A 26,166-nucleotide genomic window follows, 5' to 3' on the forward strand; every position below is an offset into this window, starting at 1 on the left:
GATGAAATTCAATCAATAACAATTTAATAAATGTGATAATTTAAAACGATAACTTCCAATCACTCGTCTTTCCCTCGACCAAGTGACAGCCTAATTCATCCCGTGATTTACAGTGTGAGTTCGATTTTCCCCTGTCCTTGCATCTACTCATCTATTTCTTCCCGCTGATTCCTTCCTTCCTTTCCGTTCCTCTAACTCCTTCTTTGTCTCTGTTTCCTCTCTACTATCTCCTCCAGCTTCGCTCCAGACTTCAACTTCTCCTTTCCCTCTCTATTATCTCCTCCTCCAATTCCGCTCCTAGACTTCAACTTCTCCCTCTTCTTCCCTCCTTTCCTCCGTCTCTCTATCCGAGACAACGGGACCAAACTTTAATTGGTCTGTCCCTCAAAGCTTCCTGTGAAAAACCACAAGGCGTTAACAAATGTTTAATCGAACCTCACCTCACACTATATCGACAATTAACCATCAGATAGCTGTCACTGTTTCGGCCACGCATGCATACACATCGAAATTCCCACACACTTCTTGCTGGGTAAACAATGTCGTAATAACACAGTATCAGCGAATTGTTATACAGACATCAATACATTGCGTCACGTCAGTATATACACATATATATTTAATCTCATCGTACTACAATCTGACAAAATCAGACGCATGTCTGTACATTACAAATATTCAACAATGGCAAAATCTATAATCATATGAACATATGTGTTAGTCTACTATAAAATACCCACATAGTAAATTACAATATTAACTCTTACGACGGCTGGCAAGCTATATAATTCTTTACAAATATCAACTCATTTCTTCAAAATATGCAAACATATTAACAAACAAACAACTCATTCCTTCAAAATATGCAAACATATTAACAAAACAAAGTAATTCTTCGTACTACGATTCTAGTACTAATAAAGTATACATACGACCTACAATTAAAATGCAGTCGCATTCCACAAAGACCGAACGAATATCTACTGACCTTTTGAAGCTTTCTGTACTTAGACCTTCCCTCTCTAAGATTTTCCCGCCAATAAGGAATGGCTATTCGGAGTTACGCTAACCTCTTCTCTGGGTAATTTCTCTCAGCGAACTTACTTTTGCCGGAAAACGCAGGGATATCATTCTACCCAAATCAAGGTCTCCCCCCCCCATCTCGATTCTGATTGGGTGGCGCTGTGCCCCTGTCCAATCGTCTTAGCGGCCAGTTCAACCTGTCTGTCTGTTTGCAGGGGAAAGAAGTTAGGACACTCCCACTTCTTCAGGCAATTTCTTTTGATCTTGGAAACATTTCGACACCTAGGTGATAATTGGCTGTGTGCAACTCCAATGTCCGGTCCTTCGATTCTAGCCACAACAATCTTACGTAACGGATTAGTGCTAGCCTTCGGCAGTGTTCGACATCAAACAATGACCCGTCAGAATTACCTTGATTATACATGTTTCTAACTGGGCTACTCTGGGTCGGGGTAAACATGACACCCCTCCACGCTTGAGAATAAAATCGGGATTTTATTCCCTCAAAATTACTTCAAATGCAATGGCATTAATACACGAAATAAAGAACAAAATTATCGCGACACTACACACTGAGTGCGAACATGAATATATATATATATATATATATATATATATATATATATATATATATATATATATATATATATATATATATATATATATATATATATATATAGCGATATACCATTCCAGCGCTCCTGCTCATGAAATCGGCGCCTACGTTCTCAGTTCCTTTCACGTATCTGATCTGCATCTGGTATTGTTGTAAGAACAGCGACCATCGCATCAATCGTCCATTCGACAATTTCGCCTGCGCGAGATACGCGAGTGGTTGGTGGTCGGTCTCCAAGATGAACTTCCGCCCGTATAAGTACCGCTCGAACCGTGATATACCGAACACAATTCCCAGGCATTCTCTCTCCGATACGGAGTAGTTCTTCTCGGCAGCTGACAACTTCCGACTGCCGTACGCGACGTATAACGATTCCCGTGCGACGATTCGGGTTTTATCGGTCCGATTAAATCCATCCCGACGCATCGAAATGGTTCATCGATAACGGGTTTACTCCCCAAGGGGACGGGTCGATGAGCCGTTTCCGGTGCCATTCTCTGGCACTTGTCACAGGAGAGACAGAACCGCTTAACGTCTCCCTGGACCCCTGGCCAGTGGAATTCTCTGACAAGACGGTCAAGCGTCTTGGCAATTCCCATGTGTCCACTCATGAGACTTTCGTGCGCGAGTTTTAACACTTCGTCTCGCTTCTCTTTCGGCACGACGACTTGCTTAAAGTGTTTGCGGCCTTTCCTGGCGTGGCGATACAAGATCCCCTTCTTGTATGCGAACTTCACCCCGCCATTCGGAGTTTCTCTCTCCGTTCCTGCTGCAGCGTATTTGTGCAACTGCGCCAGAGTTGCGTCTTCCTGTTGCAGCTTCCTCAGCTCGGCCGGAAGAACGTTACTCACCGGTGTCGATGTAACTTTCATCGGCTTCGCTTTCGTCTGTCGACTCTTGGACCTGGTTTCCACAGCACTCACCGGCATCGGTGTGCAGGTTTCGGGGTTCGGTTGTGGCAACACATAACGACATCCCAGTATGACGTCATGCGACAAACCATCCAAGCATGCAGCTTCAATTTTCCCCTTCACGTACGGTGAATCGAGGTCAATGACAGCCACTGGTAATGAGTCACGCGCGCTGTTCGCGTACTGAACTTCGATTACCTCCCCTGTGTAATCCTCGGGCTTAACGTACTTCTTGTCGACAAGGGCTGGGACGCTACACCCAGTGTCATACAAGATGGTGGCACCTTCTCCGTTGACAGTAGCAGACGCGAGGTTGGCTGGGTTACAACTTGCCTCCGGCTCGCGCTCCTTCCTAGCGACGGCATTCACCTGGGTCTGCCTGCCCTTGGGACAGTCCCTGGCAATATGCCCCGGGCGCTTGCAGTTGTAACACGTCGGCGGCCCTCGCCGACCTGCAAGTCCCGCTTTCGTGGGTGAGGCCTGTCCAGGTCTATGGTTGGCATCCCTACCTGTAGATCCCCCTCCGACCCTCCCGTCGCCCTGACGGTTACGGACAGCCGGCTCTACCTCAACCACACGGCGCGACTCAGTGGGTCGGGGTCTGTCCGCACCCCCGGAACCTCCACTTTTCGAGTGTGCCTGCTCGTATCGCTCCGCCATGCTAGCGATCTCTTCGAGCGTCCGGTGCTCTCTCTCTGCTAGAAAGACTGTCAACTCGCGACGGTAAGTACTCAGGACATGTTCCTTGAGTATAACCTCGCGTAGCCCGTCGTACGATCGTTCGACTTCGGCCATCTTCATCCACTTCTCAAATAACCCTCGAACACGGGTGTGGAATTGAGAGTGGGTCTCCGTTGCCTTTTTCGCCGAGTCCCGAAAAAGTTTGCGATATGTTTCTGCGGTCAGCCGATAATGGCAGAGAAGGGCCTTTTTGAGCGCATTATAGTCGTCAGCATCGTCTGCAGCTAAGCCGTGGTAGACTTCACGAGCTGCACCTTGCAAAAAAGCTGAGACATTAATCGCCCAATGTTGTTCAGGAATTTTATGAGCGTGAGCGAGTTTCTCAAACTGAACAAGAAAATCGTCGATAGATTCCTCCTTCTCGCTGAACCGCGGCATACTTATCTGGACCATTCGGTGGTCAATGAAAGGTCGTCCAGTCCCTCCAGAACTTGTGCTAGCGTCGTCCCGATCTATGTCCCTAGCCGCTAGCCTGACCTTTTCCATTTCGAGAGTGTGAGCCAGTCTGGCCAGCTCTAGCTCTCTGTCCGCTGCTATCTTAGCCAGCTCTTGCTCTCGGTCCGCTGCTATCTTGGCCAGCTCTTGCTCTCGGTCCGCTGCTATTTTGGCCAGCGCCTTCTCCGCTGCTTTTTCTGCCTTCCATTCCTTGATTCTTTCTTCAATAAATGCTGCCAGGCGATCTCCCTCGTAGCCGAGATCTTCCGAACCCGTGGCACAGTACTCCTTTATCATTTGCCTTTCTGTAGCCATATTGTTATACTAATAGGAAGTGATACCTTGTCTCGACCTTACTAACAGTGGACAGATATTACAAGTTCCCAGCCAAATACTTACCTGTCGACAACAACTAATTTCGTTCAGGTAAGATATTTGCTCGATATTTGCTTCACAATTACTGCAAGTAATTAAAGATCTACCAAACATGCAAATATCAAATGTAACAAACACAAGATGAGAAAATCATAAAAATTCAAAATACATAGGATGGAAAATATCTCACACTGTTCACTAATACTTCCTAACAAATAAACTTTTAGATCGTAAAATAATATTTATGTCTAATTCAAATCCCGGACGAAGCGCCCACTGTGGCGTTCTGTCGTATTGGGGTGGGGTTCTCCCAATATAATTTAATTAAATTAAATTGAAAGTTCCACCCTGGCTTGTTAGGTTAGAAAGTTAAATTAGTGATGATGTAGATTTACAGCTCTGAGCCCCCAGTCAGCAATGCCGACGGTTAAATTATAGAGAACACGAAGATGAAATTCAATCAATAACAATTTAATAAATGTGATAATTTAAAACGATAACTTCCAATCACTCGTCTTTCCCTCGACCAAGTGACAGCCTAATTCATCCCGTGATTTACAGTGTGAGTTCGATTTTCCCCTGTCCTTGCATCTACTCATCTATTTCTTCCCGCTGATTCCTTCCTTCCTTTCCGTTCCTCTAACTCCTTCTTTGTCTCTGTTTCCTCTCTACTATCTCCTCCAGCTTCGCTCCAGACTTCAACTTCTCCTTTCCCTCTCTATTATCTCCTCCTCCAATTCCGCTCCTAGACTTCAACTTCTCCCTCTTCTTCCCTCCTTTCCTCCGTCTCTCTATCCGAGACAACGGGACCAAACTTTAATTGGTCTGTCCCTCAAAGCTTCCTGTGAAAAACCACAAGGCGTTAACAAATGTTTAATCGAACCTCACCTCACACTATATCGACAATTAACCATCAGATAGCTGTCACTGTTTCGGCCACGCATGCATACACATCGAAATTCCCACACACTTCTTGCTGGGTAAACAATGTCGTAATAACACAGTATCAGCGAATTGTTATACAGACATCAATACATTGCGTCACGTCAGTATATACACATATATATTTAATCTCATCGTACTACAATCTGACAAAATCAGACGCATGTCTGTACATTACAAATATTCAACAATGGCAAAATCTATAATCATATGAACATATGTGTTAGTCTACTATAAAATACCCACATAGTAAATTACAATACTAACTCTTACGACGGCTGGCAAGCTATATAATTCTTTACAAATATCAACTCATTTCTTCAAAATATGCAAACATATTAACAAACAAACAACTCATTCCTTCAAAATATGCAAACATATTAACAAAACAAAGTAATTCTTCGTACTACGATTCTAGTACTAATAAAGTATACATACGACCTACAATTAAAATGCAGTCGCATTCCACAAAGACCGAACGAATATCTACTGACCTTTTGAAGCTTTCTGTACTTAGACCTTCCCGCTCTAAGATTTTCCCGCCAATAAGGAATGGCTATTCGGAGTTACGCTAACCTCTTCTCTGGGTAATTTCTCTCAGGGAACTTACTTTTGCCGGAAAACGCAGGGATATCATTCTACCCAAATCAAGGTCTCCCCCCCCATCTCGATTCTGATTGGGTGGCGCTGTGCCCCTGTCCAATCGTCTTAGCGGCCAGTTCAACCTGTCTGTCTGTTTGCAGGGGAAAGAAGTTAGGACACTCCCACTTCTTCAGGCAATTTCTTTTGTTCTTGGAAACATTTCGACACCTAGGTGATAATTGGCTGTGTGCAACTCCAATGTCCGGTCCTTCGATTCTAGCCACAACAATCTTACGTAACGGATTAGTGCTAGCCTTCGGCAATGTTCGACATCAAACAATGACCCGTCAGAATTACCTTGATTATACATGTTTCAAACTGGGCTACTCTGGGTCGGGGTAAACATGACTATATATATATATATATATATATATATATATATATATATATATATACACACACACACACACACACACACACACACACATATATATATATAATGCCGATTTGTGATGGCGAGTCATAAAAGGTGCTTTTAGTTTGTTTTCAAAATTGTCGGAGCGTCTATTGACTCTCTGCCATGTACATCTGTTTGGGCTACTATTAAAATGACATATTAACCTCAAATTCATACACGTTTTATGTAGTTGGTTAAGCCATGACCAGGAAGATTTTTGAATGGTCCAAATTATCTTGTCAAATTTTGCCTTGTTCACACAGGGCACGCAAAGCGTATAATTCTTTCCTCTCTTATCAGCCAATAAAATCAAGAAGGACAATTTTATATTGGTCTACCAATTCACTGTTGATGTCTGATTACTTTTCAGAAATGGCGTTGGGATTAGAATTGCCCAAAGCGACCAATTAAGACCTGACTTGTAGCAAAAGTCTGCATTATTAATGTCTTCATGTGTTTCAGGAGGTATGCCGAGATCAGATCTCTTCGAAAAAACCCATTACGGACTGCTTTGTAGAGTCTTTTGACCATTAATCACTTTTGAGCGAAACTTTTTTTCAATTAGGGTTAGCTAGCTTCAGAAGAGGTGACACAATAATAGTACTTTATTAGCTGACTGCATCTCCATGATAGAATATTTTTGTTCATTTAGCTGATGCATATGCATGCATTTTTTCATTTGCAAGCCGAAGTAAGAATTTGAATTGCAATTGATTCAGATATTTGGCATATGCAAAGATATTTTTGATGCATTCGTTAAACTATTTTTTCATTATTCAACTTGCCTTTCTATAGAAACCTACCTTTCATCATTATCGAACATGGGATCTCATTTTATACTTGACAATTCCACAATTATCGCCATTGAATCGAACACAGTAGCTTCCGTTTGAACATTTTTCGATGATGTTAGCAGAATGTGTATATACAAATATAGTTTATTGGATTCCTGTTATAATCCATTTATTTCTTACTTAATAGAAATTCAAACAATTTCAGCAAAGTATGAAAACCACAAAAGTTCTCCAGTTTGTGACGTGATGTGATATGGCTTTTTAACGTAGCTTTAACACTTTTTCAGTCATATCGCTACAATGTCTGCAGTGTGACAGTTTATAGTGATGTCTAGCACTGGGGCATCATGCCGCAGACATGTAGCATGATGTCCCACCCAGTCACATTATTCTGACACCAGGCCGACCAGTCCTAACACTAACCTCTTAATGCTGAGCGCCAAGTGAGGCAGCTGTTAGTACCATTTTTGTACGTCTTTGGTATGACTCGACCGGGGATCGAACCCACTACCTCCCGCATCCGATGCGGACGCCCTAACCACTAGGCCACTGGAGCGGTCTCTCCAATTTGTGTACGTAATTAGATAAAAAAATTGAATGTTTTCATGTATTACCTCAGTTATTTAAATCTAAATTAGCAAACATTTCTCCCCGTATTAGTTAGATGACTGCCATTCATAACACAGCCAAACATAACACTCCTACATATGGACACGCGTGCTAATCTACACATGTTTATACTTCACTTTCATTATCAATATTGATTTTTTTTTGCGTTTATTGATTTGTACTGTTACAGTTTGCTCATTTTACTATATGATACATTAAATGGTTTTCTTATTGTATGTTTTTAAGTATACATTGTTAATTTGAAATAACCCCATCGCCCAAAACAAGAATGCACATACATGTTTTCACATGCTATACTGACCATGACACAAATACATATGAGCCAGGCATCGACTGTTAAAAGTAGTGGATGTGACCCAGAGAGAGAGAGAGAGAGAGAGAGAGAGAGAGAGAGAGAGAGAGAGAGATGGGGGTGGGTTCTTGTGGTACAAATTGATACGCAAAGCGTAGACAATAAGACAAAACATTTTAAGTACATGACGGAAAAAATCCAAAAAATTCTTAATTTTGTACACATACCAATAACTTTTACAATGAACATTTTGACAGATTGCTAAGATAAACGCATTGTTTTTGAAAAATTAAAATTGACAAAGTTAATTAAAGGAATCAAATGGACAGTATGGATCTTTGTATGTGTGTATTACTGGTATGGTGATTTATATGTATTTATGTATTATTATGATAGTATGTTCGTATGATATGACCTCCACATCCGAGGCGGACGCTCTAACCACTAGGCCACCGGAGCGGTCTCTTTCGTCAATAGTATCCGCCTTGTGACAATATTTTGACTATGTGTGCTCTTTCAGATCTGGCGGCAATATGACACCGACCACAGCGGTTATATAGAGGCTGATGAACTTAAAGTAAGTGTTTAGATAATCTTAAGTCAAGAATCAAACTGTAGATTGAGAGAACATAGATGTCAACGGCAATAATTCATGTTTTCTTTTGCTGTCATTTCAGTATAAGCTCTATGTAAGTAACTTACATTTAACAATCCAAAAACATTGAGTTAGTTAGGAAACATTATATATATATATATATATATATATATATATATATATATATATATATATATATATATATGCGGTTTTCCACTTAGTATTTGTGGCTGTACGATATGAAGCGTAACGGGGGTATTATAGTTGAAAGCAAAACCTGAATGCCTTTTGGTAGGCAATCAATTTCTAAGTATGCAGCATTTCAAGCAAACTCTTTGGTAATAGACGATGAAGCTCTCATTCAGAGTCAACTTAACAGAAAAAATATATGTAGACGTTGTTATTAATTTTGTTGCGCAATTCTGTGTTCATCCGTTATCTTTGGAATTTTTTATTTTAGAATTTTCTACGGGATCTTTTACGGCAGTCCAACCGAGATACTGATGTTACAGACGAACAACTGATCACATATGCAGATACAATGGTGAGCAAAGGCATATGATTTCTAATTTTCCGTCACTTTCGAATGATCGCGACATAGGTCTCTTCTTAATTAATACCTGTTTTATGTAGCTGCGTTTTTAACTCCGTTGTTACCCTATTATATTATACAATTATATACCTCTTTGAAGTGAATGTTAACTTTAATGAACCGGTAAAGTTCATATTGACAAGACGTGAAGATACATCGTAAAGATATATAGTTCTTACATGTTTCTCGGGAGAGATATTTATTTATCATTGTATGACACGACATCACGTATGCTGTTACATTTCATCATATGGCGCTGTCGTGATCTAATCGCCGTGTACTTGACGCTATGACATATGGGGTCCGGCAATTGCTCTTAAACACTAACTTACATGTTGTGCATTACATCAAGTAATAATGGAATGATTCACTTTTGTTTTAGTCTGTATATAGTTGTATACACCCGCTAACCCATCATTATTAAGTTCCACATTAACCGATCCGTACAAGATATACGGGTTAATATAACTTATATTCACCTCATTAAAGGCAGGAAAATGAGGTAATAGCATGATATTGCATCTACTCCCTGTATTATATTTTGATTAATGTTTCGCCATCAGTTAAGTCCTTTTTGTCATTTCTCGTTATCTCTTGCAGTTGCAGCTGTTTGACCGAAATAAAGATGGAAAGCTTCAGCTGAGTGAAATGGCAAAGTAAGTTTTTGTTCATAATTTTGATTACTGATAAACATAAACATGAATGCTATTTTATTTTCATTTTGTTAATTTTTTTTTTATTCATATTTTTATTTTATTTTATTTCATGAATGCTATTTTATTTTCTGCATATGCATTCTTGAGACAATTTAATTCCCATAAGATTTCAAAATGTACAGGTTAATATGTTGTGCGAACCACAATATTCATGCCAGCGTGCCATTTTTTATGCCTAATTACTCCTTGATCAATTTAATGACAGCATTTAATATTGATATACGATAACCGGCGGGTACGGTTCTCATCAGTACGATCGAAAATGATAGCAATAAATTGTTACATAACACGATTTACTGGATTTACTGGATGTTAGTACTGGAGATCATCCACCACAAACTAGAGTACTTTGTGTGTTTTATCAGCCATTCTGTGTTAAAAGACACATTCATATTGATTTTTTCCCATGGCCTTTTACGAGAAAGTTTGGTAGCACTTGATACTACAGTCCAGATTTATATCTAGTTAAAATATCGAATTACACATGTGCAGCGGTAATGATGTAGGACTGTACAGATTTAAGGTGCTGGAAATTGAATACCGCGCCTGAAGGTGCACGAAAGATTTATTGGACTTATTGATCGAACTACAATCCTTGAAGTTTCTTCGTTGTAATTCATATGACTGCGATGTTATCGTATTATTAATGTTGTTATATTCAAACACTAGTTAGGGGTTCGCTGATGCTGCAGGGGATGGTAGTAGTGTAGTGATAAGAAACAAAGAAGATGAAAGATTACAATTATGATAATGACGACGACGACGATGATGTTAGAACTCATACTGATAATGATGAAAAAATGGTAATAGTAAATTGAAGGTGTAGAAATGGAAGGTGTGGTTTTGATTTGCCTGGGACTAACCAAAAACGTGAGGCTTAAGGTCTTAATATTCCTGAGACTAAACAGAAACAATAATGAAAGGTCTTAAGCTACCCCAAACTAAGCAGAAACGTGTGGTGTTAAGACTTTATTTATCTGAGACCAAGAAGAAACATGTGTGGCAATGTATTAATCTCTACACGAGACTAAACAGAAACAATGATATAAGGTCTTAAGCTACCCCAGACTAAGCAGAAACGTGTGGTGTTAAGACTTTATTTATCTGAGACCAAGAAGAAACGTGTGTGGCAATGTCTTAATCTACACGAGACTAAACAGATGTGTAAGGTCTTAAACTGCTTGAGGCTAAAAGCAGAACCTGGATAAGATCATAATCTAAACTAGTTTAAGCGGAAACGTATGGTGTTAATTATTGATTCACCTGAGACTAAGCAAATAACGTGTGGTGTAATGTTTTCATTTACGTGTGACTAAGCAGAATTGCTTGGTATAAGGTCTTAATCTACCGGAGAATAAGCAGACACTCGTGCTATCATGTCTTAATTTGCACAAGACTAAGCAGACACGTGTGGTATTCAGTCATTATTTAACTGAGATTAGACAAAAACGCGTGGCAAGTCTTTATTAACCTGAGACTGAGAAGAAAAATGGTGTACATTTTGATTTTAAGTTTTGATTTTTTTTTACAACTTATATTAGGTCTGAAATGATCAGCAACCGTACTATTTTGTATCATATCCAAGGAGGAAAACGTGAACCAAAGGGAAGCCAGTAGAAATGATAAACAACCGAACCTTTGTATATAAATGTTCCTTCTACGCTATCGCTATATTTGCTTCTGTTGTTAGATATGCATTCACTGTTAGCTCAAAGTTTATACTACTCTTGTCCTTGATTAAAAACTCTTATTTCTAGTGAGGGAAACTATGTCAGCACGTGAATCGTTATGAGGGAAACTATGTCAGCATGTGAATCGTTATAAGGGAAGCTATGTCAGTATGTGAATCAGTTTGAGGATTTGTTTTGTACGTTTGTGAATCATAATGATGGAAACAATGTCGGTATGTGACTCATTGTGAGGGAAATATGTAGTTGCGTGAGTTGCTGAAATTACTTCTCTGAGATCGAAGTAAATCAAAACCAGAAAATAGCAATATAGTCAAAATAGTACTTCAATTTGATGATTGCGATGCCTCATGAGTTATCTATTACTGGCGGAAGGATATACGTGGCTGGATTAAGTAAAATAGCATTAAGCTGTCATGAATACCAACTCACATAATGTAGCTGCAGAAATGTACAAGTCTGTTGGACATTGTACAGAAATGTATAAGTCTATTGAATATTGTACGGAAATATACAAGTCTAATTACATTTGTACGGAAATGTATACATCTATTTAAATTTGTATTACCGAATAAATTAAAAACACACATCGTTCGATCATATCACTGGTTCACCATCCTTATTATTTACAATCTATTTCTTTCAGTAGTGCTAACGTGAAATAATGCTTTTTTGGTTCTCGTCATTCAGACACTGTGTGTAAATATTTGTTGATGCGTCCAACTGTGGTTTCTATATTTCTTGCTCTGTTTGTTTCTACGGCAATTTTTTGTGTCAGCTTTTCTGTAGTTAAAATTATAAAAAGATCATAGTTCCGATAGGGAAAAGTTAGCAATGGCACTTACGCAATATACTGAGAACAAAAATAATGCTACAGTTTCCGGGAAAAATATGGAAACGATTAATGTGTTAGGATAAATTATTTATACTTGTCTTCTAAGTTTATTTTACATTTCTGTTAAAGAAGTAATTTCACTTCTCTAACCAATGCCATGATATTTATTCGCTGACTTGGAATTTAGAGATCTACGCGATAAGGTGTTACATGAACGTTTTGTTTGCCTAATGCCTATTTTCTTTTCGACATTTGTGGGGTAGTAAGGGTTTTGCACTGATAATTGGTTTCTACAACAAAAAGAGATAAACAAGGTTTACTTAGATTTCAATCTTACTTATTAATGTATTTGGTTGGGTTGTTCGGCCTTATGACACACACAGAAACCGATAAACACAATAGAAAAAATATATTTTCTTGCGACCTGATACATTTTATGTATATTTATAATTAACTGCAATTGTTTAAATTTCCGATTTCATCTCAGATCTCTACAAGTTTGTTCATATTTGCAGACTACTTCCAGTTAAGGAAAATTTCTTGTGCAGACCGGTGTTTAAGGTATGTAAAATTTCCCAAATGTATTACAGCATATTATGTCTATCCAACCACTATATTTGCATACAACATAACATGTGAATTATTTAAACAAATTTCATGAATGGAGACTTCATTAGTAAATGTCAAGAACTGGATTAATAGATTTTAAGAGTTATGGGTAATAATGTCTATTAATAATTGTATTATGGATACGAAAATATTCCTGTTTCAATTTGTCACTAATTAGTCGCAATTATTTGAATATTCATCTGTTGTTGGATAGGCGTTATTTATATAGATTAAAGGTTAGAGGTGAAAAATTAATTGTCTACACTATGTAGTAAGGTATGGTATACAAACATTTTTATTAGTTGCTGCTGTAAAATGGTTATAAGGATAGCTAGACACTGTTGAATACTAATGGATTGTTTGAGTGGAAATGATATTCTTGTTATTAACATGTATTTAGGCTCATCACAGTGGTGATTGATGCACAGATTGATTGTTTGGGTCTGAGAATCAATAATTATAGGAAGATGGTATTGATTTGACGTTATATTATTATGTTGACTTCACGCTTTTTATGTTGCTGTCAGCAGCTTAGTGACATGGCCATTAAACCTCCAAATGGAACCAATGTTTTGACTTGGAATAGGGTTCAGGTTTTGTGAACAATACGTCTCTTCCTTTGCTGTTGCTAAAATTTGTTTTGATTTCACTTTCCTCTCTGTTTATAGTTCATGCCTCATTGGACTGAGAATTCTCATCGGTTAGGTTTCTCTAGCAAGGAAAACCCTAATTGTGTTTCCTGGATAGAACATACATTATGTCCATGGGCATTGATAAGGACTGATACTACTAATATACAGTCGAAATAACCTAGCACCTGGTGACGCGAAATTAACCCAAACACAGAAAGGACTAATATGTGATCAGTGTCTAAGGGTACATCTGACACCATATCTAAGGACTCCTTACTGTTAACTATGATACTGGACCTCGTAGACAATAGTGCATTCCTGTAACATGATGTTGACTAAGCAGACAATAGTGTACCACGTAAAACGATACTGGACCAATTAGACAATAGCGACCCTATAACATGATACTGGACCCAGTAAACAATAGTGCACCCTGTAACATGATACTGGGCCGTGTAGACAATAGTGCACACTGTAACATGACACTGGGCCGTGTAGACAATAGTGCACCCTGTAACTATGAAACTGGACCAAGTAGACAATAGTATACTCTGTATGTATGATATTGGACCAAGCTGACAATAGTGCATTTTATAGCATGATACCTGATCAAGTAGACATTAGTGTAACATGATGATTGAGCAAGTAGACATTAGTGTAACCTGTAACATGATACTGGGCCAAGTAGACAATAATGAACCTGTAAGATGGTACTGGGCCAAGTAGACAATAGTTCATCCTGTAACATGATACTGGGCCCAGTAGACAATAGTGCACTCTGTAACATGATATTGTGCCAAGTAGACAATAGTACACTCTATGATATTGGACCAAGTAGACAATAGTGCATTTTGTAGCATGTAGACATTAGTGTAACATGATGATGGACCAAGTAGTCATTCGTGTCACATGATGATTGACCAATTAGTTATTCGTTTCACATGATGATTGACCAAATAGTCATTCGTGTCACATGATGATTGACCAAGTAGACAATAGTGCACTCTGTAACATGATCATTTTTCTTACTATACGGATTGGAGCCTGAAGACATCTATGACATAACTGACTCAAACATTAGAGTCCGATGTATAAACCGACCCAACCATTACGGAATTTGAAGGCATATGTGGCAGTTATGACTCAAATGTTAAGCCAGAGTCTATATAAAAACTGACCCAACCATTACGAAGAAGTGATTATGTTTCCATTTGGTTCAAATTTTTCGTTTGCTAAATATTATTATATTAATGCAACGAAGATAAAGTATTTCAATGCAATACTCGTTTTCATTTCTTTAATATTTATTGATTGGGATATGTTTTCAGTGTATGAAATAAACCAGCTATTACTCTTATCTTGGCACAATTCAAAATATTACGTATTTAATATATCTAATTGTCTTAACAAGAACAAATATGTTTCAAATGAGGTTTACGATATATATATATATATATATATATATATATATATATATATATATATATATATATATATATATATATATATATATATATATATATATATATATATAAAGCATGAGATGAGTCGGGATATATTTGTTTGATGAACATCGTTAATATAATGGATATATTTTACTCTGTTTTTAAATGGGTTTGAAAAAAGATTTATATTCTTTAAGTTAGCCATCTGTATTCATGGTGAAGAAAATTATAACCAATGAAACCAGCAAGTTAGTGTAGCTTACTAATGTACAGAATTACTTTCGCTTAACATCGTATAAGTTGGATTATGTAAATTCTTGTCATAAATCAGTGTTTCTTGGTTTAGTTCGTTTTGAAGCTGATGCCACTGATTGCTAATCGCTACACATAATTATTGAAGAAGTTAGATATAACACTAGTCTGTTTCTTTTATTGGTAGAAAAGAGGGGGCCACTGGTTTGCTGTGAGAATACATTTATTTATATAAGTCTAATTTTGTCTTAGGTGGTGGGATAAATAACACTGTTTGACGCAAACCTGCATGCTGTTAAAAGTTTTGGGACCATTTTTCTGGTTATTTTCGAAATATGTTTAATCGACATGTTGATATAATGTTTAGTTAAGTTATGATCTGTGGGAGACAAGGCCAATAAACTTATTTACTATTATAATATTGTAGTTCATTTATTTACTAAAAAGTATTAATCTGAACACGTTACGTTTCTTTCAACACAATGTACAGGTTTATTTTATGTTTATTTTTGTATGAAGTTATTTGTCCTTTTTCCTATATTAAAGTATAACAAGGGATTGTCTTTGGCATTTCATGCTTCTTAATTCCGCTTGAAGAAATATCTGGTGAATACCTTTCTTTGCAATTGTCCTTTGTTACTATTTTATAAAGATTAACTTGTTCACTCCCAAGTATAAGCGTTCAAGTTGAGGATATCATGGTATCTGTATAAATATTTTACCTGGTAATTCTAAGCGATATCGAAGTAAAATATTAATTAAAAAAAGAAATAGGAAATCCGAGACAAAAAATAAGCAGACTACAAAACAATTTCTTTGCTACATAATTGGTAATAATTACTACTCGTGACATAACAATTTGCAGTCCAGCTGAAATGTTGCAAGCTATTATATATAAAGTTCAAAAATGGAAACTTTTATAAAGAAACAAAATCCCATCTAGTGTGGCATTTGTTATTTTTCCATCGATATCTGACAAATACTTGAACGCTTTCCTATTTTGCCATGCTATCATGTCGTGGCCCACACTATGTATTCCATTTTTAGAATTATTCATCTTTATATCCATCGCTAATTCAAAGAATAAACGTAAGATAAAAATAGTTATTTAATAAACCTATTTTTCTTCATGTCCACATAAAATAGCTATTGCATCCGCACTGTTATACAATTTCTCAGCTTTCAATTCAGTTTGTCTATAAATGTTTTTGTTGTTATAAGGCATGGACAAGTCAGACCTTTGTATATCTATTTTACTTCAATTCTTTTTTTATATAAACTTATTTGCCCTTAATTGTCTTCTCAAAGCCTTGCATGTTTAATTAAGGATTGGATGGTTTGATTTGATTGCAATATCTCTAAGACTGGCATGTTTAATTTGGGATTGGATGGTTTGTTTTGATAGCAATATCAACACATGCGAACCCTTTCGCGATGGTTGTAACAGGATTTGTGATCGACAAATTAATTGCGAATCTTGTTCCTAATATTTCGGGTACAAATGAAACTGTTTTAAGAGACATAAGCGTACTACGTCATATGTCTTTGTGTTACATTGTGTACTACGTCAAAATTGTTACATGGCTTGGAATACGATTTGTCAATACGACGCCTTTGAAACTTACTAACGTTATATGGCAGAGGTAAGACTGTCGCCACTGGGTTATGATTAGTAAGGGCAACGCATTTCTTAAGCATACATTTTCGACTTTTTGCTACACAAATAGAGATGCAGGGATTTCAGTTTTATTCCTAAAGATTCAATTGGCCAGATAAGTAAACATAATTAGTATTTAAAATGAATGGTACAACCAGTCCTCAAAGCATTAAAGGTTCTATTGCATTGGGTCTATGATAAATCTACAATCCATAGATTAAAGGGAGGAGAATATTTAATGTCATACATGTGCTTCATATCCAGGTTCAGGCAGAATTGGAAAACTAGGACAAAGGGTTTAAATTTGCATGTTTCCTTCAGTTTATACACCATGTATATTGCATGGGAAAGTCACTCGATCTTATTGTTGAATGAAACCAATAATATTCGCAAGCAACTTTATATCTGCCCTTTATGTCTTTTCTTTCCCGAAAGGTTTAGTTTAACAAAAAGAAAACGTTTTGACCTGTAGAACAATTAACTTTTCAACTGATTATATTATGTACCATTTTGATTCTGCAAGTGTTAACGCGTGAAATTGTATTAGTTTTTGTTTGCGTGTGTGTGTGTGATCTGGATTTTTAAACGTAGCTTTAAAAAACAATGCTTGCAGTGTGACAGTTTAGTGATGTCTAGCATTGGGGCATCATACCGCAGACATGTAGCGTCATGTCTCACCCAGTCACATTATCCTGACACCAGGCCTACCAGTCCATACACTAACCTCTTAATACTGAGCGCCAAGCGAAGCAGCAGTTAGTACCATTTTTGTAAGTCTTTGGTATGACTCAGCCAGGGATCGAACCCACGACCTCCCGCATCCGAGGCGGACGCTCTAACCACTAGGCTAACGGAGCGGTCAGTTTCTATTTGCAGTGAATACATTAAGTTAAAAGGAATTAAAAGTGTAGAAGTTACTTTTTCCATCTGTTTACTAAAGATGTAAACATACTAGTTTTAGCGCACTAGTTACTAATTTGTTCTTGTCGAAGTACTGTGATAAACGGATGAAAGTTTCAATTGCATAGACAATATATAATTAATATTTAAATTTTAATGTTAATGTTATCACTGTGTATAACTAAGAACAAATTTTGAATCTTAAATTCCGAAATATTTAGTAAAGTAAATTCAACAAAATATTGTTAAAACGTTCGTTATTCAAAGACAATGTTGGCATGCTCGTATGCGGAGACTTTTCGTTAATTTTCAAGTCGTTAAGACGTATGACCACCAAAGTATGCAGTATATGATTTACGAGCATTTAGTAAGGTCTGGGTACGTATTTTACTTGGTGAGTTAGTTTTATATTTTAAACAATAAATAAATAAATAAATAAATAAATAAATAAATAAATAAATAAAACAAAATAACCGATTTACAGTTTTGGGAGATTTTTTAGACATGATTTATCTTTTTAATGTATTTTTCAATGTGGCCCGTAATACCTAGTAAATATTTTACTCCAACAAAACATCAACAACAGCTTCTACTCTTTTCCTGATATTACCTATTATTTTTGCTGCATTTCTATTACAAATTATTGTTTCATATATATTAAATCCTTATATATATATATATATATATATATATATATATATATATATATATATATATATATATATATATATATATATATATATATATCTTTCTCTTTAGATCGATGTAATTATGTTGTAAATTTGTTATTTACATTTAAAACTACCTATGTCACATAATTACACATACATTAAATCTATGTATGTTTCAGGGCCATCATGTATTTTTGGCAATAGCGTTATCTCGATATAACATCTAATTTATTGCTTTACCCCATAATTATATTGCACATGCTTTATTGGGCCGTTACGGATTGAATTATATAATGTTGTCATAATCCTATACCTACCTACTTTTAAATATGAAATAGATGCATATTGCATTAGTACCATTATATTCATGTATATTTTAACTTTTATATGCTGGAGAATTAAATAGCAGCCGTGCTTTTTTTCTTCGTGCAATTATCTATTTATCCAAGAATTTATTCATGCATCTTTCTGTCTCTGCGTCCACCCGTCCATCTATCCATCCATCTATCTATTTGACGATATTTGCATAGTGAAAGCTGATTATAATCATTATCAAGTATTCGCTTAATGAGAAAACATGCGTTGATGACACTATTTTAATTGTTAAAATTTACGCTGATGACAGATTTCTACCAACGAGATCGCTATCCATTAGACCATTAATGTACGACCTACGGCTCGCGATCTGATGTTATCGGATCAAGTATCTCACTGGTGTGGCTTTACAAATTGCATATCCGGCCAGCGCCCTAGAGGAAGTTACACATGCATTAGACAGAAGGTTCTAGATAACTCTATCAATATGTCCAAGATCCAAAGTCAATTGAAGTGTCACCTTGGATACCAACGCTAATGCTTAAAACTAGAGTGTTGACATAACTACTATTTTTTTCTCTCCGTAGTTTATCTTTCAATTGCAGAACAATGTTGATTCAAAGTGAAAAAAAAAATAAAAATACTTTGATATAGAACACATGTGAAGTTATTATAATTTCCGTACTTAAATTACTTCGGGTTCTGACTATCGGAGAACCAAGAGGTATCACTGAAAGAGAATCCAAATCTGGTATGTAACATTGTAAAATCATTCAAAATATACCCTTGTTAAATATTTATTGTCACATTTGATATGAAACAAAAAGAAACTGATTGAAACGATCGTATTTAAATGACGTCTAATAGTTCGTGCACTGCCTCAATAGCACGTCTGTTTCGGATATAGATAGATTGGTTTTTATCGACAAATCAAGTATCTTGAAATATTGATGACATTTACTGTTTATCATTTGCTTAAACGAGATGCTAGTTTTATATATAAGTTCTATATGTATTTGAGCTGTTCCTTAAGCTAATTATTGATACGTCCAGTGCCCTCTAGCTGGAAGGTCATATTCATAAAATGTGCTTCCAAGTGTCAGCATTCATACAAAAACAATTTGATTCCAGTTAAGCGCTGTGTGTCACTCCTTGAAGGATTACTTGTTCTTGATACTCCCATGAAAACAAAGATCCAAATACATCTGTGTTAATAATTATTGGAGTAGTACTCTTTCTGTATCATGTTATGCGACCTGTTAAGTTGTTCCTAATACAAAACTAAAGTCGTGTGGGTTTGTTTTCTTGTAAGTGCATATGGACTATATGATGGCCTGTGCGTCACAAAACTCTCAAAGAAACACAGAACAATTATATTTTGTGCATTGCAGTAAGCCCTGAAAGAAACAGAGAAAATTATAGCTTTGTATCGCTGAAAGCCCTGAATGAAACAGAGAACAATTATTTTTTGTGTACTGCAGTAACCTCTGAAATAAAGAGAGAAGTATCCATATTTTGTGTATTGCTGTTAGCCCTGAGAGAAAACTGAACTGTATTTTGTGTATTGCAGTAAGATCTGAAGGAAACAGAAGAACCATATTTTGCTTACTGCAGTCTAGTTTTAATTACACAAGGATAGATGATTAGTAGACAAAAGATCGTCAGTGCTAAATCAAGCGACCTTAATTTGATATGAAGCGAAATAAAATATATGCCATATTTGTCTGGTTTTCACAGTTTCGTTATAAATATGAAAACTCCCTCAGTCTTAACTAACACACAACATAAAAGAATACACAAGGTATTATAAATAGAATATATTGAAGTAGATTATAAGATAGGAAAGTAACATAAAATGGCAATAACCTGAAACACATATAATCATTTCTATAATTAGAAGCAGACGCTCTCGCACTGTTTAAAGTTGTTTTCTATTTTAACTTGCAGCTCTGGCACCGGTTTTGAATATAGGTTGTCGAAATAACGGCATTATTTCAATTTTCTTGGTCTAATATATACAAATTACTTCGCAGTACAAATATAACTAAATTTATTTTGTCCTTTTTGTGTCTAAGAACGTGTTAAATGTATAGTCAAGATATGTCTGGTAGCATTATTTTCAAAGTTTTCGTGTGATTCATATAAACTATGAGAGACCCTCGTGTAATTTACATGTGTTATATTTTAAATATTTGTATTGACACCATCATACTATCAATCATGAAGCATTTCAAATTCTTTATCAAGGTTGGCTGTCCTAAAAATATTCTTGATCTAGTCATCTGTACAGGTAGAATAATCTGACATGCAAAATATTGACCACTCAGAAAACATGATTGGAAATATGTTAGTCATCATTGAGGCAACGGGAAACAATAATTTACTCTTCTCTTTTTGGCTTTATTTAATAGGTTCCATGACACTGTTTATATTTTAAATTCAAGGCTCATGCCAGGGATTAATTTATTTGAAGTAATTTGGTTTAAGGTTGTACTAGACACAAATGTGGTCTTTGGTGTGAAAGTTTATGTAAAAGTATAGCTTTCTGGCTGTATTTGAAAATACATGAATGTCTTCATAAGCATGCACATTTGGTTGGTAAAGTTGTTCTCTATTTAACCTATGTGGGATATATTTTGTATATAATTTTGTGACGTTGGGTCCCTAATTCACTGTATTTTAACTGAAATTAAATTAACGAACTAAAAGAACGGGTCCATTAGGTGACTCAATTAAAAGAATTCTCTTTATCTTAGTCCCAAATGCAGTATGTTACAAAACAATTGGCAGGAAAAAATAAACAATATTATTAGTGAGAGAAAAATAATAAATCACATAACCGAATTTACTCTGCATTGACAGCCAATATGTCTATCCTGGTATGTTTGTTGACTATGTTACAATATTTTAATATCACATCATACCGAGAATAGGACGCAAGAATAATCAATGTACTGACGAATAACTTGGCTGAAATATATTTTGATGTAGTTGTTGCCTGAAAGAGTCAGTTTAACTCTTCATTTTGTGTGCCATTAAAATAATATTTCATCACGCTAAATATCTTTGACGTTCGCATCTTTTTCATTTGCAGGGAGCATCGTTGTTTATGTCAGTGACTAGATTTATATTTTGTCGATTATGTTGAATTGTTAAATACCGAAGAAAAACGATTATGTTACACTTTGTTTGGTTCCAAATTTAGTAGATTTCGTTTTTTTTTTCTTTACAACATGAATTTAAAGTTCTAATGAACTAAAATCGTTCTTTTGAAAACAATGTATATCTTTATCACTATATTTATGCCTCAGGGATGATTCAGTGTAATTATTCATTTATGTTTGTGTATTTCCAGAGCGCTAACAAATTGACAAAGGAAGACATTGAAAGAGTATTCAAACTATACGACGTGGTAAGCTTCTAAATAAATTGAAAATCGATGCAAATATAAACATAATCGTATGTCTTAGTTGTTACTTGCTTTCTCTTGTTTATTGAAACATCCTTTATTTACCTTTTCTGCAGATAATATGTCGCAAAATATGGCGTAGATGAAAGTGAAATGTAAAGGATGTTTTAATTTTTAATCGTCAGATTTTCATTTATGAAAATCGGGTGTAAGGTATACATTTAGTTTACTTACGATACAATAATAAATAACAGTTCCTCAATAGATTCGACACGTATGTTCATCAACAAGGATAATGCATCGTCTTTCGAGTTTAATTGGCTCTTTTGCATGCAGGATGGTAACGGAAGAATAGAAGATGAAGAACTGCATGGGTTTTTGAAGGATCTTATGGAACTAGTAGAAGAGGTAAAACCGTAGGTTATTTAAATACCATTGCAGTCAGAATTTTCGTACAAACACACTGTTAAATAGGACTTTTTAACAGCGGTTTCTAAACCGGCATTTGAGTTGAGTTAAAAACTTATATTACTTGTGCAAAATATGGACCATATTAATCCAATAAACGAAAATATTCACAAAGGCAATAATAAAGGGTTTGCTTCGGTTTATAATGCGTGATAGATCTCATTTAGTATTTTTTGTACGCATGGGTCCATTTACTTTGCAGATTAGTATTTGTAATACACCCTGAAATACTTCAGTGTTCATTCCTGATTGACCCAGAATGCTTAATTCAGTTGTTAAGAGGAAAATAAATAGTGAGAGTTATGCATGTCACTATTTAAGAGCATTAAAATATAACACCGACCATTACTTTCTAATAGAAGATCTATATTATTTAATCCACTCGTCCTCGGTGTTTCAATATTAGATTGTTGAGATGGGTAAAAATTGGTTCAAGACATTATCCCGTTATTCAGACTTCACTGACCATAACGACATACAGATTAATGACCGTCGCTTGGTTCTGATATGACAAAATATTCTTTATGTTAATTGTGCATACTAAAGTTTTCTTAGGAAATTTTGATTTCATTAAAATACGGTTTAGATAGCAGGATTATGCATGGTCCTTTGACTCACGTTATTTGTTTTTCCTTGTTTCCTTAATTGTTCCTCAGGATTATGACACTGACGACCTGGCGGAATGCAAACGTATTCTTCTAGAGAAGTGTGACATGAACCGTGACGGGAAAATTAACCGTGACGAGCTGACTATGATACTCATGTCATGCAGCAAAGCTTCCGGCAACGGCCAAGACGAGGATGAGGAAGAGGGAGAGCATAGAAAACAGTAACCATTACAAATCGACCGCTTGAGACATTTCTTCAGCATTCTGACTATGTACATGCATTTTACTCTTTCACTTTCCTATTCGATTCTAATTTATCATAGATCCTGATTCACTGAATTTTCTGGGAGAAATGGTATCGATATTTTAATGGAGTTAAACAGTTTCATCCTTTTTGACTGGTCATCAATATACACAAATAACATAACCATGCAATTCAAGTTATTCCTAGACGCTCAGGTAGCCGAGTTGTAATAATGCACGTCTCCCGTTAAAAAACTCGAGTCCAAATCCAATTAGGCGCAAATTATTTTTTCTTAATGTTTTATTTAAATTTGAACTGTGAAGGATAATTATTTAACTGTCTGTATTTTCTTTGCGAATAATCAAATAACAGAATATGAAGGTAAGCCGCTGACATCCCACGGGACTTAGTAGGAAAATGGCTACTTTAGTATGTTATGCTGTAAATCTTGGTAGCCAATGCGTTTGAGCATAAGTTAAAAAGAAATTTTGTTTGCAATGAGAGACTATTAAAACTGTAAGTACTTCCATGCACACGATGACGTATCCGTTATTCGCTAGTTTCAGGCAAATACCCACTTAATACTAGACGCATGTTAGTGATTCTAAAACTCCGAAAATCGCAGACGCATCACAATCACTGTAACTTGTAATCTTATGCCACTTACAAGGCTATATCGACAGACATGCGATACTTCAATGAGACTTGTTTAATTGTTCCACAGTAATGTTCACTACTGTGCTAGACGTAGAATATTTCATAGATGAAACATTCGACTGCAGACAATGCTCAAAAATATTTTACTTAAGCTGCCGATTTGCATTCGAATGTAACACGAAAGCAGCTACCAGAGTGTTCGCCTAGTGACGCCTCAGTGACATATCTTGTGTTGGTATCATAGGTTACAAAAATGCAGAATTGAACACGGACATTTACGGAAGTTTTGCACATATTCCATAACCAGAAACTATATTTTTTAATTATTCCCACAGGCAATAGATTTCTTGCTCAAAATTATCTTCAAGTTTACCAACAATGATCATGTTAAAACATATCTTTAAAACTAGAAGAGTTCAATCTTTCCATGATATCGTACTAAGTAACATATCAAAAGATAATGCTACCGATAATACTACTACTTGATGATGAGAGCAAGTTTAACGTTTCGAATAGATCCAAGTAAAAGCAAGCCCAAGGGCGGTTGAGGATACTTATGTACATCTTCTATTTTATTTGTTTATCTACATGTTATAGTAAGCTCAATATTACAATTTATGCTTCCAGCTTATATACCAGAATATATGCATAGCTTTTGCAAATCAAAATAAAAACTGTTATGCCATGCATTTTTAGCATGATCTAGTAATGTGTTGTAGTTCAAATGTGCTTACGGCTTTGCATCGGATAATTTTAAAGGTAAATATTTTCTATATTTATTTAGGGATTGCAATAATGTTTTGTTAAATAGGTCTTAAAGCTTTTGAGCTGTAGATTGTTTACCATTTACTTGCCCCTCTCGGCATATAGTTTTACCAAAGAGTTTAGAAAAGGTCATTATTTGTTTCGAGTATTTCATTGTCTATATGTTTTTGTTACATATTACTAGCATTACTGGAATCAAGCTGTGAAGAACTCGAATATAAGATTCAAATCAGACTATTAAAAGTGGACGTATAAAATAAATGGACTTTTAGAAACAGGTATAGAGAAATAGACTGTGTGAAACACAAACAGAGAATAAAAATTGTTCCTAGTGTAATTGCCAATAATAAGACGGATAAATTGTACATAAGACCAGTAAAGAGGTTTACGGACAATAATCTTGATAGTGAATCATTATTCGGATACCAAAACCATCGTTTGAGACAATTACAACAAGATTTGTAACTGCAATGGAATTTGCAAGAGCCATTTAAAACAAATTAATTTGGGAAATATACATACACAATTAAACATGTACATAAGCTAAACTGTTAATTTCTGTTGTTTAAAATTAAATAACGTGTCCATTGCAAAAGAAGCATAACTATTTAACAGAAATGAATGCAAAACAGGAGTTGCATAGCATTACCATATCAACTGTTTTCTTGCATTTCCATGGGAAACCATTTATTTTATCTCTGAAGCAAAGTTTGGTACCTGTTTATTTTTATTCTGTTTTCGTTATGTGTTTTAATAGTACGAGCTATTGGAAATGCATGTAAACATTCTTTTATCTTCTATTATTGCATATTGATTAAGGCATATTATGAGTATTTTCAGGATGTTATTGTTATGAATTCTGTCAGATATAAAGTAATTAGGTTTTGCTGATGATATCACAAATATCAGCTGATTTTAAGTTAGCTGTTGCCTTTAATATTTTGTTTATATTTTAATATGGCATATTGATTCATTTAGCTTTGACATAAAGTTTTGTTCCATCCATTTGTTTGTGCTCTATTTTAAATCTTCCTGTACATAGAAAGTAACCTAATGACTCAGTTTAAATCACTGCCACGTCTTTATATCAGGTGAAATAAATATACAATAATACGTGTTATGAACGAAACATAAAAGGTTACAACAACTGTCTTTTCATACAACGTTATGCTCAGCTAATTACATATGTGTGAAAAATGAGTTGACGTTTTGAAAATATGTAGACGATAAAATAGTACGCTGGAGTAATATTCTTTAACACTGCTTATGATTAAACATTTATACTTTGCTTTAGGCGTGTTTCTTTCGAA

The 26,166-nt window shown here is 35.7% G+C and overlaps 1 protein-coding gene across 2 annotated transcripts in view; it reads left to right on the plus strand.

The window, feature by feature from the left end:
• Positions 1-25,857, plus strand: part of LOC149782705 (calbindin-32-like) — a 96,533-nt gene extending 70,676 nt beyond the window's left edge. The window contains exons 5-12 of one of the 2 annotated variants that reach the window (XM_089934205.1): positions 8,319-8,375; positions 8,854-8,937; positions 9,586-9,641; positions 12,740-12,785; positions 15,350-15,373; positions 22,061-22,117; positions 22,451-22,522; positions 23,239-25,857. In XM_089934205.1, coding sequence (XP_089790331.1) covers positions 8,319-8,375; positions 8,854-8,937; positions 9,586-9,641; positions 12,740-12,785; positions 15,350-15,373; positions 22,061-22,117; positions 22,451-22,522; positions 23,239-23,415 — 573 coding nt within the window. In that variant the 3' untranslated portion in view covers positions 23,416-25,857. The remainder of the gene's footprint in view (positions 1-8,318; positions 8,376-8,853; positions 8,938-9,585; positions 9,642-12,739; positions 12,786-15,349; positions 15,374-22,060; positions 22,118-22,450; positions 22,523-23,238) is intronic. The other variant, XM_089934206.1, reaches the window with a different exon arrangement.
• Positions 25,858-26,166: the final 309 nt, after the last annotated feature.

This window comes from Sinohyriopsis cumingii, chromosome 15, assembly GCF_028554795.1.
Source record: "Sinohyriopsis cumingii isolate HCF-2022 chromosome 15, ASM2855479v2, whole genome shotgun sequence".
Lineage (NCBI taxonomy): Eukaryota > Metazoa > Mollusca > Bivalvia > Unionida > Unionidae > Sinohyriopsis > Sinohyriopsis cumingii.